This window comes from Cataglyphis hispanica, chromosome 3, assembly GCF_021464435.1.
Source record: "Cataglyphis hispanica isolate Lineage 1 chromosome 3, ULB_Chis1_1.0, whole genome shotgun sequence".
Classification (NCBI taxonomy): domain Eukaryota; kingdom Metazoa; phylum Arthropoda; class Insecta; order Hymenoptera; family Formicidae; genus Cataglyphis; species Cataglyphis hispanica.
In genome coordinates, this window is record NC_065956.1 from 3,176,168 (window position 1) to 3,193,066 (window position 16,899).

The 16,899-nt window shown below is 27.4% G+C and overlaps 6 protein-coding genes across 11 annotated transcripts; 1 reads left to right on the plus strand and 5 right to left on the minus strand.

Moving 5' to 3' along the window:
* Positions 1-40: 40 nt before the first annotated feature.
* On the minus strand, positions 41-1,537 carry LOC126848433 (peflin). 3 transcript variants are annotated; one of them, XM_050589332.1, is made up of 5 exons: positions 1,306-1,537; positions 1,197-1,227; positions 770-944; positions 357-635; positions 41-191 (listed from the first exon to the last, which is right to left on the minus strand). In XM_050589332.1, the coding sequence occupies exons 2-5, from the start codon at positions 1,206-1,208 to the stop codon at positions 100-102; spliced, it is 558 nt and encodes a 185-aa protein (XP_050445289.1). In that variant the 5' UTR covers positions 1,209-1,227; positions 1,306-1,537; the 3' UTR covers positions 41-99. The 3 variants fall into 3 exon arrangements, with proteins under 3 accessions (XP_050445289.1, XP_050445292.1, XP_050445290.1); XM_050589335.1 differs by lacking the exon at positions 1,197-1,227 and having other exon boundaries at positions 1,306-1,536; XM_050589333.1 differs by lacking the exon at positions 1,197-1,227 and having other exon boundaries at positions 1,251-1,535.
* A 527-nt stretch (positions 1,538-2,064) lies between these two features.
* Positions 2,065-4,658, plus strand: LOC126848479 (survival of motor neuron-related-splicing factor 30). Of its 2 annotated transcripts, none has more exons than XM_050589430.1 (5): positions 2,065-2,320; positions 2,424-2,647; positions 3,154-3,303; positions 3,916-4,047; positions 4,147-4,658. In XM_050589430.1, the coding sequence occupies exons 1-5, from the start codon at positions 2,282-2,284 to the stop codon at positions 4,166-4,168; spliced, it is 567 nt and encodes a 188-aa protein (XP_050445387.1). In that variant the 5' UTR covers positions 2,065-2,281; the 3' UTR covers positions 4,169-4,658. The 2 variants fall into 2 exon arrangements, with proteins under 2 accessions (XP_050445387.1, XP_050445386.1); XM_050589429.1 differs by having other exon boundaries at positions 2,069-2,320; positions 3,916-4,066.
* A 133-nt stretch (positions 4,659-4,791) lies between these two features.
* Positions 4,792-6,343, minus strand: LOC126848478 (GDP-D-glucose phosphorylase 1). Its single transcript, XM_050589428.1, has 5 exons — positions 5,967-6,343; positions 5,623-5,903; positions 5,449-5,551; positions 5,068-5,377; positions 4,792-4,986 (listed from the first exon to the last, which is right to left on the minus strand). The coding sequence occupies exons 1-5, from the start codon at positions 6,171-6,173 to the stop codon at positions 4,871-4,873; spliced, it is 1,017 nt and encodes a 338-aa protein (XP_050445385.1). The 5' UTR covers positions 6,174-6,343; the 3' UTR covers positions 4,792-4,870.
* A 269-nt stretch (positions 6,344-6,612) lies between these two features.
* Positions 6,613-8,617, minus strand: LOC126848345 (probable DNA-directed RNA polymerase III subunit RPC6). 2 transcript variants are annotated; one of them, XM_050589169.1, is made up of 5 exons: positions 8,373-8,617; positions 8,196-8,268; positions 7,241-7,853; positions 6,994-7,155; positions 6,613-6,884 (listed from the first exon to the last, which is right to left on the minus strand). In XM_050589169.1, the coding sequence occupies exons 1-5, from the start codon at positions 8,374-8,376 to the stop codon at positions 6,810-6,812; spliced, it is 927 nt and encodes a 308-aa protein (XP_050445126.1). In that variant the 5' UTR covers positions 8,377-8,617; the 3' UTR covers positions 6,613-6,809. The 2 variants fall into 2 exon arrangements, with proteins under 2 accessions (XP_050445126.1, XP_050445125.1); XM_050589168.1 differs by having other exon boundaries at positions 8,196-8,617.
* Positions 8,618-11,826: 3,209 nt separating this feature from the next.
* LOC126848346 (ejaculatory bulb-specific protein 3-like) lies at positions 11,827-13,279 on the minus strand. Its single transcript, XM_050589170.1, has 3 exons — positions 13,138-13,279; positions 12,572-12,789; positions 11,827-12,224 (listed from the first exon to the last, which is right to left on the minus strand). Exons 2-3 carry the CDS (start codon positions 12,759-12,761, stop codon positions 12,034-12,036), a joined length of 381 nt encoding a protein of 126 aa, XP_050445127.1. The 5' UTR covers positions 12,762-12,789; positions 13,138-13,279; the 3' UTR covers positions 11,827-12,033.
* A 38-nt stretch (positions 13,280-13,317) lies between these two features.
* LOC126848344 (nudC domain-containing protein 1) lies at positions 13,318-16,692 on the minus strand. Of its 2 annotated transcripts, XM_050589166.1 has the most exons (5): positions 16,062-16,692; positions 14,994-15,978; positions 14,300-14,667; positions 14,018-14,218; positions 13,318-13,410 (listed from the first exon to the last, which is right to left on the minus strand). In XM_050589166.1, the coding sequence occupies exons 1-4, from the start codon at positions 16,174-16,176 to the stop codon at positions 14,019-14,021; spliced, it is 1,668 nt and encodes a 555-aa protein (XP_050445123.1). In that variant the 5' UTR covers positions 16,177-16,692; the 3' UTR covers positions 13,318-13,410; position 14,018. The 2 variants fall into 2 exon arrangements, with proteins under 2 accessions (XP_050445123.1, XP_050445122.1); XM_050589165.1 differs by lacking the exon at positions 13,318-13,410 and having other exon boundaries at positions 13,547-14,218; positions 16,062-16,691.
* Between the last annotated feature and the right edge of the window lie 207 nt (positions 16,693-16,899).

The following is a 16,899-nucleotide window of genomic DNA, read 5'->3' on the forward strand; positions in this document are numbered from 1 at the left end:
ATAGAATTTGCAATGTGAACTACATTAATAATTTTTTTTTTTTGCATTAAGCATGTACAAGTGATAATTTAATTGTTTTCATTGTTAAAATAAAAAATATTAAATGCTACAACTAAGGGCTACTCCCAAAAAATCTTCAAAACTGATGATGATTGTTCCAGTTTGATCTGTATCTCTTGTTCTAAATGCCTCTACAAAATAACAAATAATAATTAATAAATTAATAAATTGTATTTATAAAATCCCAAATATTATTATCAAAATGTATTTAAAAATATTATTATATAATTGTTATACATACATACTTACATTAATGTACATAATGTTCTTTTCATATACTTGTAAGTCTTATTTACCTGTAAATCTCTGTATTTGAACACACAATACTATAAACTGATCAACAGTAATAGATTGATGATTACGAAGATCACTTTTTTTTATAAGAAATTCAATAAACTCTGGACTAAGTCTGTAACCCATTTGTGTTAGAGCTGCACTTAATTCATTCTCTTGTATACTGCCTGAATTATCATGATCAAAACCACGAAAAACACCAAGCCAAGCATTTATATAATTATAAAGAGCTTGAAATTCTGATACATTTATAGTACCATTCTTTTCTTTATCAAACATACCTATAGATTAAATGAAATAATTCTTATTAATATCTCTCTAATCAATTATCATTTATTTAAAAAAATAACTTAAGATTTTATATATTCCTATTAATCAATATCACAATAAATGTATATAAAATTTGCAAACATACCAATCATTAACTTGCACGCTGTGTCAGAAAAAGTACCTCCTTGACCATTAGCTAACGCTGATTGCAATTCTGTAGCTGTTATTTGTCCACTTCCATCTTTATCCACCATAGAAAACCATTGTTGAACATCTGGATTTATTCCAGATCCAGGATCAGTAGAACCATACATTGCGTTCTTAAAAAGGAATAAAGAGAATAAAGATAATTAAAGAAAATCATACATTTTCTTTACACAAATACACAGACAATTCACAATAAATAAAATAAAGATAAATGCGACAACTTCTTCATAATATTTATCCGTGCAAAATTATTAATATACGCGTATCAATTCATATAATATTAATAACAAGTGAGATGATAAAGTTGCCATATTATTGCTATATATATATATACGTGCAATTATTATACAATTATTCAGAATTACCGGATATGCCATGACATATCACTTTTTAAATCTAAAAGTATATATAAGAATTACGTTGTGTATGAAATTTAGTTCTTCAGACTTGTCATTATATAAAATTCCACATTACTTAAAATTGCAAACTGCAACTTGCAACAATACTCGCGCTCATATATATATTAAAGGTGCGTTTCGTTTCACGCATTGGCGCATAGAGCGTCTGGAAATCTATTGGCGTTTTCGAATGAATGGATTAAGGCTCGAGCATAGACTTTTGCATAAGCGCTTAACCATAAGAATAAGGAAATTGATTGGTCAATTTCCTTATGCTTATGGTTATGCGCTTATGCAAAAGTCTGTGCTCAGGCCCTTAATCTAACCCGGATCAATTAATCATATTTTTATATGATTATATATGACGTCATTAATCGCTCTCTGAACGTTCAAATCTGCTATATTCGAAAACGCCATATAGTTCACGAAACATATTATTATATCGACGTCATTGCATTGACTCTGCCAATAAAAGACTTGAATTCATAGTAAAATATTGGGATCTGTCAAATGGCGGCATGATCTCTGGTGGCAGAAAAAAATATTATTCTTAGGGTGCAGTATCACGCTAGCAATACGGCAGTAAGGCATAAATATGCGAATATTATTTATCAATCACAAATTGTACTTATGGTTAGCATTTTATTCGACTAAAGTTATTGCTTAGATGCGCCATGTTACTTAAGTCCCGCCCATTTGACAGATCCCAATAGTGATTAATTGATATAGGTTGAATTAATTTCCGTTTATTCAAAAACGCCATTAATCGACCAATCAGGAACGAGTTTGCGCTTCTTTGGTAATCTAGTTTTCTTCTAGGACTTTAGTTCAGAGTTTATCTTTTTCTCTCCATATTGGAAGGAGAAAGCCGCTTCAGCTATAAAGAACAGACCCACTATTTGCGATACATCGCGATACGTTTTGCACTTTAAATCAAGGACATTATCGAGAGGAAATATTATTGTGATATACTTATTTGGGAAAGGCGAAAGAGGAAAACTTATAACACGCAGTGGTTTTGAATAATCTGTTTCTCACTCGAGTCAAACATCATGGATGATTTGCAGAATTACAAGCTACAGCTCCAACAGGTAAGTCTTGGTTATTCTTTCTTAACCTCATAGCAATTAATAAGATGCAAAGACGAGTCTCGATCGTATATATTTACGCTAATTCATATCTTTTGTATTTCAGGTGGAAGCAGCTCTCACGACAGATCCGAATAATGAGGAGTTGATAAAGCTGAAATTTGATCTAAAGGAAGTAATAAAACTGACACATGATTTAATTAAATCACAACAACAGGAAAAAAGACAAGCCAATGGTATGGATGCTAAAGATCCTATTTTGCTTGCAGTTCTGGCTAATAAATGGAAAGTCGGCGATCAATGTATGGCACCTTGGAGCGAAGATGGCAAGTGAGTATTCTATGTGGATTTAATAATTCTAATTTAATTGAATTTTTACTCAATTTTGCAATGGATACATTAACGTTATGGGAAGTATCGTTTTGGGAACTAAATTAACTTTTGTCTGAACTATTACTGAAAATTAAAATATAAAAATATGATTTAATACAAAAATTTTGATAAAATTCTACAAATTTTTTAATTGTTAATTGAAAATTGTGAAGAGTTTTAGCAAAATTTTTTATTTTATTTTTTGAATTATTTATTTTTCAGTTAATATTGGATGGACTTCATTTTAAGAAAAATTTAATTTGAATTTAAGCCAAGTTATATTTTTGTAACATTAAAAAGTTGCAGAAAAAGTCTCAAGGTGTTAAGCAAGTATTTATCATGGATAGATTTTCTCTCAAAAATTGATATATTGATATGTTGTCTAAAAAAAGCACAACAGCTATTCTAAAATAAAACTTGCCCAACTCTTATTTTTTATATTATGTTTTTGTAAAATTTTGCAGATATTATGAAGCAACCATAGACTCAATAAGTGAAGATGGAGTTGTAAACATAACATTCAATGAATATAAGAACACAGATGTCACCATGCTCAGTCAGTTGAAATCTGTTGCTAAGAGGCCAGCGTCAGATTGGGCAGATCAAAAATCAAAGTAAGTCATTTTTAATTTATGATATTTATAAATGTATCACTTATAGATTAATATGTTTTTACAATTTTGCACGTGTTGCCTTATGAAAAACGTAGAAAGTATAAGGCAATTACTAATCACTTATTTTCCCCCTTGTCCTTCTCTTGAATTGGCAACAATATTCAACCAATACATGATTGGTATGATATTTGGTCTGAAATTGCTCGTTATTGCTCATTTATCCTTTGATGTTACATGGTCTGTATGTATCATCCGACTCCAGGAAAAGGTAACAATTGCCCAATTTCTCTGGTATTACTTGTGTGTAATAATAAATTAAGAATTGTTATAATTATAGAAAAAAGGAATTATATACATATTGTTTTGCTATTTTGTAAATATTAATTTATTGATATAAGTATAGTATTAAATTTTATAAAAAATCAATTGTCAACTATTTGATGGCACTCATGCACATACATATATGCATTTTAATTTTCTATTCATAGAGATGTGTGTGCTTAATAAGAATGTAACAATATTGATAGTGATAGTTTTTTTTATTATTACTTATTTAAAAAATTGGCTGGTTTCCTATGTATTTATCTACATAATAGATTTGTTCATTTACAGGAAAATGCAAGCAGCTGCAGTGGCAGGCTCGGATCCAAACAAACAAAGAGAATATCTTAAGAAGAAGAAACAGAGGAAATTGCAGCGATTTAAGGAACTGGAGGAAGAACGTGAGTTAGAGAAAAACAAATGGTTAGCATTTACCAATAAGGTATGTATAAAGACAAGAGAATTCGTTTATGTATTTATAAAGCATATCAATATCTTCAGTCTTGTAATTATATTCCACAGTCTTCAAAGAAAGGCGTCATAAAGAAGAGTATCTTTGCGACCCCGGAGAATGTGAATGGTCGCGTTGGAATTGGTACCTGTGGCGTTAGTGGTCGGGAAATGACTAAGTTCAGTAATGGGGAAAAATGGAGAAGGGGAACTTAAATAATTTAAATGTAAATAAATAGATTACTCTACTTATAACTTAATGAAAGATAGAAGAGATTTTTGCAGAATTACTATTATCTTAAATATTAAAGAGACTGCTGATTTTTTCATAAATGTTGGCACATGGGATAAATCCATGCGCATAATCACAAAAATGGTGATGATATTTTTATGAAGTGCACAGAGATAGTAAATTTTGTCATATATTAGCATCAACCTTTGTAATTCCCGAAACAATTTCGAATTTTTTTACCGTAACACGAAAATAACTGACAAATGTGAATGTGTTTCTAGATTAATATGTTTCTGTCGATATAATTTGTTTACAAATTTATTGATATAAATAAATGTATATAAATGTTTAATCCATGTAGGAAACATAAATATCATATATCCATCTAATATTTTTTTTTTTTTTAATAAAACAAATGGAAAAAACTTATAAATTAACTAAACAATATGGAATATATTTCGATTAATCTTAATGTACAGGTTGATTACAATGCAACACAAAAAAACTGATGAGATTTATCATTCCACTATTCACTAAATTTTTAATATGAGTTTTATTCTCTATTTATTTCTCTAAAAAATATTTAAGCTTATCTTTTATTACTGAGAAATATTCGTCTGTTATATCATTAAGAACATTGCTTACTTCATCTTCCATTAGATTATTGTATACATCTTCATCTAAAAAATGTTGTATACATATCTCAATATTATTTATACTCTAAAAGAAATAATTGTATTGGACATGGATATTACTCTTACCCCTGATTGATAAATGCCCAAAGAGTTCACACACTGCAGGTATAAATGCAATCGTATCTTTAACACCAATAAACGGCTTTCTAGCCCAGATATAAACACGTATATCGTTATATAAATCGTCATTAGGTCGTGATTTTGCTCGTGTAATATATACATTGTGTGCTATTTGTTGTAATTGTAAATAATTCACTACAAGAAATGTTTGAGACACAAAATCCTTGATATTTTTAAAATTAGACAACTTGAGACAGAATCCTTTTGCTGGATAATTTATCAATAAATCTATACCAGACATATAACTGCAAAGATCCTGACAAAAAGGACAGATGTCTGTAATATATTACAAACAATTTTTATAATAAACAGACATATATTACCTACAATATATTCAAGAAGCATTTCATATTTCAAATAGTACAGATGCCAGTGTAAATGATTAACAGATGCGTGAGCACATAAACTATTGAAAGCAGCCCTCAAAGACCTAAAGTGAAAATAAAAAAAGATGATATGTCACATCTTGATAAATGTTTCTCATAATATAGAGATTATTACCAAGAATTACTCAAAAGACACAATTCTATCACTTTGTAAAGACTATACTCTGTCATAACTTGTGGTAAATATTTCAAGCGTTCGGTAAGAACTAAACAATGACCCTGTTCCAAAGGACTGGCATTAATTGCAATTATATCATTTGTATCACCATTTCCTATGTCAAATAATATTTCTTGTTGTGTTAATTTAGTAAAATTAAAACCTGTAGAGTTAAAAGGTTGCAGCATAGATGTAATCGATTCTGGTGTACGTCTATATTGAGCTCTGTCTGGATTTAACTGAAATTATTGTATTGTGCATTAGATGAAAATGTTTTTCATATACACATCAGATGAGTGTACCTGTGCCAGAAATTTGTATTTTCCTTTCAATGATTTACTGCTCCTTATGTTTAAAATATATCGGAATGCTTTTATTTCTTCTGCTTGCTTCCACGTTTGCTGCAAAACATTATCAAACAGAGACTCTTGTTCTTTATATAACTTAACGGCAATATTAAAATCTTTTGCATCATAAAAAAATCTTGGAATTTGTTTATTTGAAAGCATCTTGTATAATATTATGTGATTTATATTAAATATATCATGTCATGTAACTATTAAAATCTATCACACATATGAGCCGGAGCACAGACTTGCGCATAACCATAAGCATAAAAAAATTGATTGGTCCATAAGAATATGCATACGGAAATAGACCGGCCCCAACACTTCAAAAGTGTGTTATTACATTGATATTATACGCACGACAAAAAGTTGATCGAACATACTGATCTGCTATCTGATGAAAAATTCCTAGAATTCTAATAGGGTCCCCAGAAATTTTGTATCTGATAGCTAATCAATACGTCCGAAATATTTTATTGCACGAACGTACTATCAGTTTGAAAAATTGTAAGAAATTTGATTACTCAGAAAGTTTCTTTGCTCTCTTTCACTTTCAAAACAAATTATAAAATAAACATTATTTATAATATTATTGATACAATTATCTTAAAACATATCTTTTAATGAATAATGAAAAAGATATAATCATTACAAATTTGTTTCATGTGTAAATTTAATATTCAAATATAACAAAAATCATAACATTCATAACAATATCTATTCACAATGTATATATGTAAAAAAATTAAATTAAGATTTATTTATATTATTAATATTATTTTATGTTTGGAAATAATTTTAATCTAGCCATTCTCTAATGTATTGGCACTTTATAGGTGTAACAGGCCCATCATCAAAGCATTGCTTCCTCACCTGGAAAAAAAAAAAAAAACTGAATCAGAAGATATGCTCTTTGATAAAGGTTTATATAATAAGTTATATAATAAATACAATATTTGTATACATATGTAAAGCGTCTTACTGGACATATGCCACAAGGAGTTCTAATCAATCCAGGTGAAGTAACCAAAGGCTGAATTGCTCGATACAAATTACTTCCATCTCCCGCAAGTATCCGTTCGACCTTACCATCATAAACTAATGTATTTAAAATCATTTCCATATTTGTCACAGATAATTTCACCTATAAACATGATTTTCTTTAATTTTAACAGAATATTTTCTAACTTAAACAGTCAGAAAATGTTTTAATGCATTAAAAATATTACCTTGCTTATTCCTAAATCTGAAATAAATTTCCATACATCTTTAGATGAAGCAAATGTTAGATTTCTCGCAGCAATAGGTCCAATGTTACTATTTTTCGTTTTTTCTTTTTTTTGCTCCAAAAATCGATAACATTGCTGATTCAATACATCAACAAATTCAGTTTCAAAATCTTGATCTTGATACCATGCACCACCTGTTACTGATTCATCAGGTTCTAAGTTGTATAGCATATACACTTTTTTCTTACTTGCTGCTACAGATTTAACGACTTTAATGAATTTTTTGGTTTCCAAACTTTTCAAAATTTTTTTTAGTTGCGTATGCATCAGATTAGATTTAAATCTTATATCTCGAGTCCATATTCCTTTATTCCCTGCTTCTTCAATAATCCTATATACTATTTTCTCTTCATTATCGGCACCCTTAGCAATTTTTGTTGGATCTTTCAAGCGATAGGATAGCACTCCTGCTTGTTTATAAAGATCAAAGTATCCTTGCGACAAAAGCTTATTTATAATTTGAGCTCGTCGATCTGGCTGTAAATCAGGTATCTCGATAGCCAAATCTTTGTCAGAAATTCCTTTGGGTCTCCCTTGTGCTAGAGTAATTATTCTATGAAAAATGCAAAGTATATATATAAAATAAATAATAAAAGAAAAATAAGATATAATAAAATATATGATAAAATTGAATAAATGAGCCAATTGCTTTGACTTTTAGTTTTCATAATAAATTATAATCTTATATATAAAATTGATACTATCAACATAATTATATAAATCAATTATATGAAAGAGGAAATAATTTAATGCATTAACTCTTTATATTTTGATAAAATTTTATACTTTACATTTTGTGATATTCAAGCTTATAAAAAAAATTTAACGCATTGATATTTTCTTATTTTTATATAAAGTTAAAAATATCTTTAATTAAGATAAGACAAATTTATACTTTTGTTCAATTTTATCCGGCCCATCGAGATTCGTGGCATTTGCATTCCGTTCTTGCAAGCTGCTGCCTTCCGCTTCCATCGTAAATAAAATAATGAAAAATGCTTTTTTTACCCTGTATTACTTATATATCACATTAATCACATGTATGCGAAATCTAACTGAATCTAGCAAATACCCATATTGATCCACAATCTCTACAAGCTCCACACTCCACAAGCATTTGGTTAGGGGTTAGGGGTTAGGGTTTAGCGTTAGAATTACGATTAGTTGTCATCATTATCGCACTATCGTCGCTTTTTGAAATGGCAAGGTTGCCGCTCAGTTGTCACATATTCAAAAATTTTTGATACTGTCATTATGTTACATAAAGGATCTATAAAACAATAATTGAATTAAAATAACGGTATAAATCAAATAATCGCATACCAATCTTTGATGTAATCAAAACGGCCGGTAATTGTCATCAAAATCTTCTATTATCTCCGGGTTCATTGAACTCATTTGAAAAATTTACCCAGGCTCAACGATCTTTTAATACTATCTCGATGATTCTGTTTAAAAAATCAAATATTTTTGTGAAGAATTTATAGAGCTGTAAATTATCAATGTGGTTAGTTTTGATCGCTTCAGGACGAGTTATTATTATTCATTATAGTTATTATTATTCATTTGAATTTTGCGCACAGTGTATATTTACATTCTATACTTGTTTAAAAATTTTCTATAAAATACGGTTTATATAAGTTATTAAAGCGACAAAAAAATATAATAATATTTAAAGGAATATCTAAATATTAAGAATACTTATACAAGATATATATAATATCATAAATACACGTCTACATGAAATACTATATAAATCTCCGCACTGAGAAAAAAAAGTTGTTGATTTGATTAATGTGTTCAACTAATTATTATTTCTTTAATTGAAATACTTAAGTATTTAAATTAAATACGACATATTAAATTTAATATGACATATTTGACTTAAATACTTAAATATTTCAATTAAAAAAATAATAATCAGTTGAACACATTTAATCAAATCAACAACTTTTTTCTCAGTGCGTATATCATAAGTTTAAAAAAATAAAAATGTTGCCGTTAATATATTTATTTGATCGTGTAAAAAATCTCTTAACCTTTACAACTAACTTTATATTAGCATATCTTCGTATATAATATCATGCAAAAAGACTCATTATATTTGAAGATTATTTTTGTATGCACATATATATATTCATATAAAAATAAATTAATAAAATTAACAAAGTTTTTAGCTGTTTCCAAATTCGTTTCGAAACTCATTTGTAAACACGTGTGCATATATATATACACAGAGTGTCCGATCAAAAATGACCACCTCTTTTATCTTTTAAACTAAAAGAGATAGACATAAACATGTCAAATTAAATATTTCAAACTTAACTCTATCCTGAGCATAAGTAATTGCTTACAAAAGCTATCCGTGTTAACGATCGGATAGGTATGTGCGTAATTTTTTTATAACAAAATGTAGATATTTCGACGATGTGATAAAGCTGCGTTCTGAAACATCACCCCATGTGCATACGAGTGTCGTTCTATATATCTTTGTTATTTATTAAAAGATTAACAAAAATATGACGTTCGTGTATATATAGAGATGATGTTTACGAACGCAATCTAAAAGTTGTAGCGCTGTTTAAAACAAATACAATAATGTACAATTTAATATAAATATTTTACATATTATAATATGAATTTTATCGGCTTAAAATATTGCAGGCGACATTCTTTTCATTTTCGGTTCTGCGATATGATCAACTTATTCTGACTCGTACGTTAAAGATTGACGTCATGTTTGATGCTAATAATTCACTCAATCTACAAAAAAAAAATAAAATGTAAAATTTTTGTGGGATGATTGTCATCTTTATGAATAATATAATGAATTTTTTAGTCTTTAAAATATTTCGTAATTGTTTCATATTTTTCAAAATGCACATTATATTGAGATATAATACTTAATATCTCTTTTTTTGGAATAATTTTACATAAAGAAAAAACATGTATCATACTATAAGAATATGTTTTATATAAAATAATCGATGATATATATTAATACATATGTGCAAACAAAAAATAATATTAGAAACAATTAATGTAGTAAATATAGTAAATAGTACTTCTTTATATAAAAATAAGTTTCTAACAAAATAAAGTGAAATAATAACTTAATACTTATCCACTACGCCCTATATTAGTTTGTTCGAGAGAAAACACAAAATTTATTCAAGACGAAATAAATGATAACGTATAAACAATTGTACGTATAAACAAAATTTATTAGAAACAAAATGCATGATAACACACAGTTAAAAATCAGATTTTTAAAAAATCCCAGGCTATTCACACTCTTCCAGGGAACTTACATTATTCATTAGTCTTCTCAACGCCCTTGGCTGGCTTATTTATGCATTAAAATTTCCTGACAAACCAGGTATTAACCTTGATTGAATCACGCAAGGCAGTGTGATTTTTTTATTCAGTTATAGGAAAACAACTCCAATTTGTCTTCTTTCTTTTTGAGACTGATGACCAGTCATCAAATGGCCATGACGTCCTCTTTGTTTCAGAGACTTTTTGTCGGTCTCGTCATCTATAAATACGAATAATCAGAGACGTTGTAGCATTCAGTTTTATACAAATACTCATCGGAGAACGAAACACATTCAATAATTTTTTCCTAAAATGATTAAATTAACTATTTGCACATTTGCCTGTCTCGTTGTGATATGTATCGTATTGGTTGCACATGCAGCAGATGAAAAATATTCGAATAAATACGATGATATTGATGTCAAGGCAGTGTTGGATAATCCTCGCTCGAGGAATCAATATCTGGGATGTATAATGAATACTTCTCCCTGTAATACGGGATCTGCACGCTTCTTAAAAGGTATAAATTTCCCTCTTTTCTTTCTCTTTGTTCTTTAATTTAAACTATCGGAAATACTCAAAATATTTATAGTTTAATATTATATATTAATTATAAACTGATATTATCTTGTTTATAAAAACTGAAATTATTATTTATAATTTATTATTTCATATATACTTCAAGTCAAGATTTATAATGAAATAATATTTTCAGGAAAGAATAAACTTGTTAAATTACACATATTCATTTATACTTTTAAATTAAATTTTATAACAATATACAATACTTGTCATTTATATTATTTTAATAATGTTTTCTCCTTTTTAGAAAAATTTGCGGAAGCAATTGTTACGAGATGTAGAAAATGTACGGAGAAGCAAATATACTTTTTTGATACGATTATCGACTGGTTTATGAAAAATGATCTTGAAACTTGGAATCGTTTAGTAACAATGGCAATCAAAAAAGCATAAAGAAAAAATGCATAATTAAGTTATAGTTGTATGTAATTATGACAATAGATGCGTTTAGGAGACACAACGGTTAAGCATCGTGAACACTCGATGTTGTTTTGTACAGATTTAAAAAATAAGAATCACACGTTTGATTGCTACCTGACGATTGTGTCTCCTAAATGCATCCAATGATTTAACTGAATTAAATTTCTTGCAATATATATTTTTTAATAAGTAAAATTTTATGAGACTTTATGAGAAACTTGGAATTATAACTTTATTGGACGAAGATACTTTTAAGACAGACATACAGCATTACATATAGATATATTTATTGTACGCGGACGTTTAATGTACTCATATGTTAAACACATGATATCGATTTATCGATATCGTGAGAAAACAGAATTATTTATTGTAATATACATATATATTAAAAAATATTAATAAAATAAAAATTATTCTTCTACTTGTGCTAGAAATTCTTCGAAATTTGCAATATACTCTTTATTGGGATCATATTTTTCAAGAAATGCCGCCCAGAGTTCTGGTTTTTGCTCTTTCAAATAATTGCTTATTTTTCTTGCTCCTTGTCTCTGCTTTAAATTGCATTTTTCGCAAGCTGTTGCTATCGCCTCTGGAAGCTCACCTATATGCGAGAACATCGAGATTTATTTAAGTTTATCTCAATATGTACATATACGAACAAATTATTTCATAAAAACTTGTACGTATATATATATATATATATATATATATATATATATATATATATATATATAATTGCATTATATTTTAGTATATGAATTATTTGTTTTCTTTTTTTTTTCTTTTTTTTCTGCTTTTCTCATTTCAATACGATATTTTCCTTTTCACTTAAGAAAAATATAGCTCTTATGGAATTATAAAGTTGGATTTTATAAAGCTCTTATGGAATTATAAAGTTGGAAATTATGGAGTTATAAAGTATCGAAATAAAAAATCAGATATACTTACGTTTAAGGCTGCGTGCATCGGCGGTGCAGGAACCTTTTTCGAGAATACAATCCATATATTGATGTAGAAGACGATCACTATTAAGAACTGCATTTACGTCTACATTGTCATATGCATCCGGATAATTTTCGGTCCCTGAAACGAGTCCAGAGAACACGAAAATGGACAGCAATATAAATGTAAGTCTCATCTCCTTTTGATCTTTTTGTCGCGGCAATCTGTTCCACGTAAATTATAACAGAAAAAGAAGATTAATCCTATATTTAATTCATCCTTTCATAAATCCTTTTCTTAATTATTGAGATAATAATGTATGAAAATACAAGTCGATCTGTTTTTAATATAACTTAAACAAGAATAAAACAAAATGAGATATATCGTTATTTCGATCGATTTTGAAATAACGATGAAACACAATCAAAGATTTTCTCACTGTTATACAAATACTCTATAGTAGTCAATTAAAAAATTTACAATAAGTAGGAAAAGATTTTAATATTTTATTCAAATATGCAAGAGATTTTTCTAAAATAGAAAAAAAAATAATACAACATATATTTCCTCACCTAAAATTTCTCTAAATATATGTAACTTAGTTGAAGACCAATATTCTCACGCAAAAACACAATTTCCATAAAAGCAAGATACGTTAAAATCAACGTTTATGAACGTATTCGGTTTCGAGAAAAAGAGAAATCTTATCAAGTTTTTTACAGCGATAAATGCTTGTTACTGTTATCCTATCTGATTCAGTTGATATGAATAGTGTATGAAACGTGAACTTTTACGTATACACTTGCAACAAGTATATAATATATTTATACTAAATTATGCGCAATCTGCAAAAAATGCGAACTCAATTTATTCGTTATGTCACGTATAAAATATTTTGAAATAAAACGTGACGATACGAGATTGTGTAATTTCAAATAAATATACGTGTAAAGAGAAGATCGTGAAATTTAAAATAATTATTCAATAAACATAACATTTTTATATATTTATATTTATATCTCAAATAGAAAACACATAACAGTAAAAATTATGTCATAAAATAAAAAAAAATTTATGTCGTTATTTTACATTTTTTCATTTTTTTATTACTAGGATTAAATATCAAATTTAAATATAAATAATTTATTAAATTAGATTTAATACATGTATATACATGTAAAATGTAAAGAAAAGAAATAATAAATTATTAAATTTAATTTTTCTATTTTCATTACTCCATATTTAATTCGTGGAAAATTGAGTAGAATATAAAACACTATTTGTAACAAGAGAGATATTTGCAAATAAAAAAGATAAAGTAGCAAACCTGACTATACTATGTTGTTACTTACAGTTTACTCACATATGTATACAGTATACTTAATACTATGTTATTTTAAAATACAATATTTAGAAAACATTTAGAATTATTTATTTTAATAATAAATGCACCTTAATTATCATAAATTTGTAAACGATATAATTTATCTTTCGAAAGTACAAACAAATATTTCTTTGTAGCAATAGCACCCATAATGGAAGTTTCACAATTTAGATCTATAATTCTTTGCTTGGCTGTCTTTGCTCCATCATCAGGTTTCTCATACAAAAATACATGTCTCACATGTTCTACTATAGCTATATATGAACCATCTATGGCAGAACAAAAATGTGTACATTTTAATATTTTCATTGCAGATAAATATATTTAAAGATTTTCTTTTAATATCTTACCAGCAGGAGACACACAAAATTTTTTATTGGTTTTACTAGCTTCAACATAACCAAATCTGGGAAAACTATGGGTATGTCTTATATCCCATTCAGCATCGTCATTTACATCATCTATCATCCAAACGCAAGCATCATGATCATGCCTCAGGCATATTGCTTGCCCATATTTTCTTTTGCAGGTGAACAGCACATGATTATTACTTCCCAATCTAGCTAGATGCGTAGTTGTCTGCATAGGAAGATTAATTCTTTGTAAAAAGTTATCTTTTCCTTCTAGATCACATTCTTCTAATTGCTCAGCATTAAATCCTATACAAGGTTGATCTCCTCCAGTAGTGTTATTCTGATCTGTACATAAGTGTGCTAGCCTATAAATGATGATATTACATATATAATATATATAATTACATTATTGTATACTATTGTATATGTTATAATTGTATATATTATATCATACATTATAACATATATTTTTCTTATTTAAAAAAATTGAAGTAAAAGAGAATTATATATGTATATAAGAGAATTATATATGATTATAAAAATATTATACAAAATAATATTATACAAAAAATATTAGATATATATTGTGTGTATATATATATATATATATATATATATATATATATATATATATGTATGTATAACTTAAATTCAATATATTACAATAGAACATACAAATTATAAAAAATACCTTGTATGAATTTCTGCAGCAAGAGCTTCATTAGGTAAACATTCACCTCCTGTATCACCTTTGATTAATTCATTCCACATCAATCCATTTTCATATTTACTTAAATCAATTTGTAATGTATCTCCTTTAAATCTCCAAGTTGCCATATTTTCCTCTAATCTATGTTGACACTCTCCTTGTATTAATATTTCATTTTCCATTACAACAGATAATTCTAATGGCTTGACTTGTATTTTAGGTTGTTTATTGGTATATTGTTTAAGTATTTTAATACAAACAGTAAGCGAATCTTCATCTTGCGACCAATAATATTTTGGAGTCTTTATTTGTAAATCAATATTTGATTGTTTTATTTTATTTTCAGATTCTTGTGTATCTCCTTTCTCAAAATCAATATTATTTTGACAAATAGAGTGCAAATAATTACCATTTTTTTCCACATAGATATAATCTACAGTACCTTGAACTTTCAATAACTGTTTATTTATATGATAAATATTTTTTATCTCATTTTCTATATATTGCAAAGTACACGATAACAATGTAAGCTGTGTATATTTCTTTCCATCACTTTTTGCAGCAATAGTGCACATAGTTACAATAATTTTCAAATCTTTTTCTATATATTGCACATTCATAATAATTCCAGGTTCTATAGGACCCAATGAAAAAACTTTCATATTCTGTTTTGTACTTCCTACTAAAACCTCTAGTTTTTCACCACCATTGGAAATTACTGTAATATTATTCAAAGTAAATCCAATTGATGGATTGTACATTAGTTTTGATAAGTCTATATCTGCACTATATAATTTATACATTTCATCCAAGGAATTATCCTTATCTAAACGCCAAACAGTCCAGTCTTTATCAATAAACCAACACGATATATCATACACATTCTTAAATAAATGATTATGAAATGCAAATAGTCTTGCTTCCAACCAAGATTCTTGATTCTGATTTGGTTCTATTCTGTATACATCTGAAATATTATTTTTTTGATTAAAGAAAAATTTTTATAAAAAGCTGTATCTCTAGATATAGATTATAAAATATAAATCTTACGATTTTTTAACTTGATTTCAGAAATTATAGGAGCAGCATCGGTAGAGAACTGATATTTTTCGAAAGATGAATTCATCAAACTTCTATTAGGACATAATTCGATTATTTCTGTCATAGTTCCCCTTTTAAACGATATTAATATATATATATATATATATATATATTAATATCGTTATATTAATCGATATTAATATATAATCAGAATAATTTATAATCAAAAAAGTCAGACGCAAGTAGACGGTAGACTTTTCACAGGATAACCTAAGCTTTTAGCGTCCGCGATTATAATGCCAGCTGGTATCAATTCTTTATGATAGTTGCTTTCCATTTGCACTCAAGTGATACTGAGTCACTCATCATCAGTTAGTATATTACACTCAGATAAAATGTCAATTGTTCGCGCAAGTGATATTGCAGGTTCATAACCTTACTTTTGTATGTGACTTTGGATTCACTAAAGCACACGGTCTCAATCGTGTGCAGAAACTCAGTTGAATCTCACTTTCTCAGCATCAAAAGGAACGTGCATTGAACTGAGTTATGACGTCATAAGTGAGAATTCTGAGTTTTGATGTAAATGGAAAACAACTATTATAATGGAAATATTTTTATTTTTAGTGGAGATGTTCTTATTTATTCATCACAATTTTGATGTAAAAAATAATATAAATTAATTAATAATATTAATGTAGCAAATTTATATAAATATATATACATACATACATACATATATATATATATATATATATATATATATATATATATATACAATAAATATACATAATAAAAACAATAAAAAATACATCTATCTTAAACTGTATAACATAGCGTATATGTA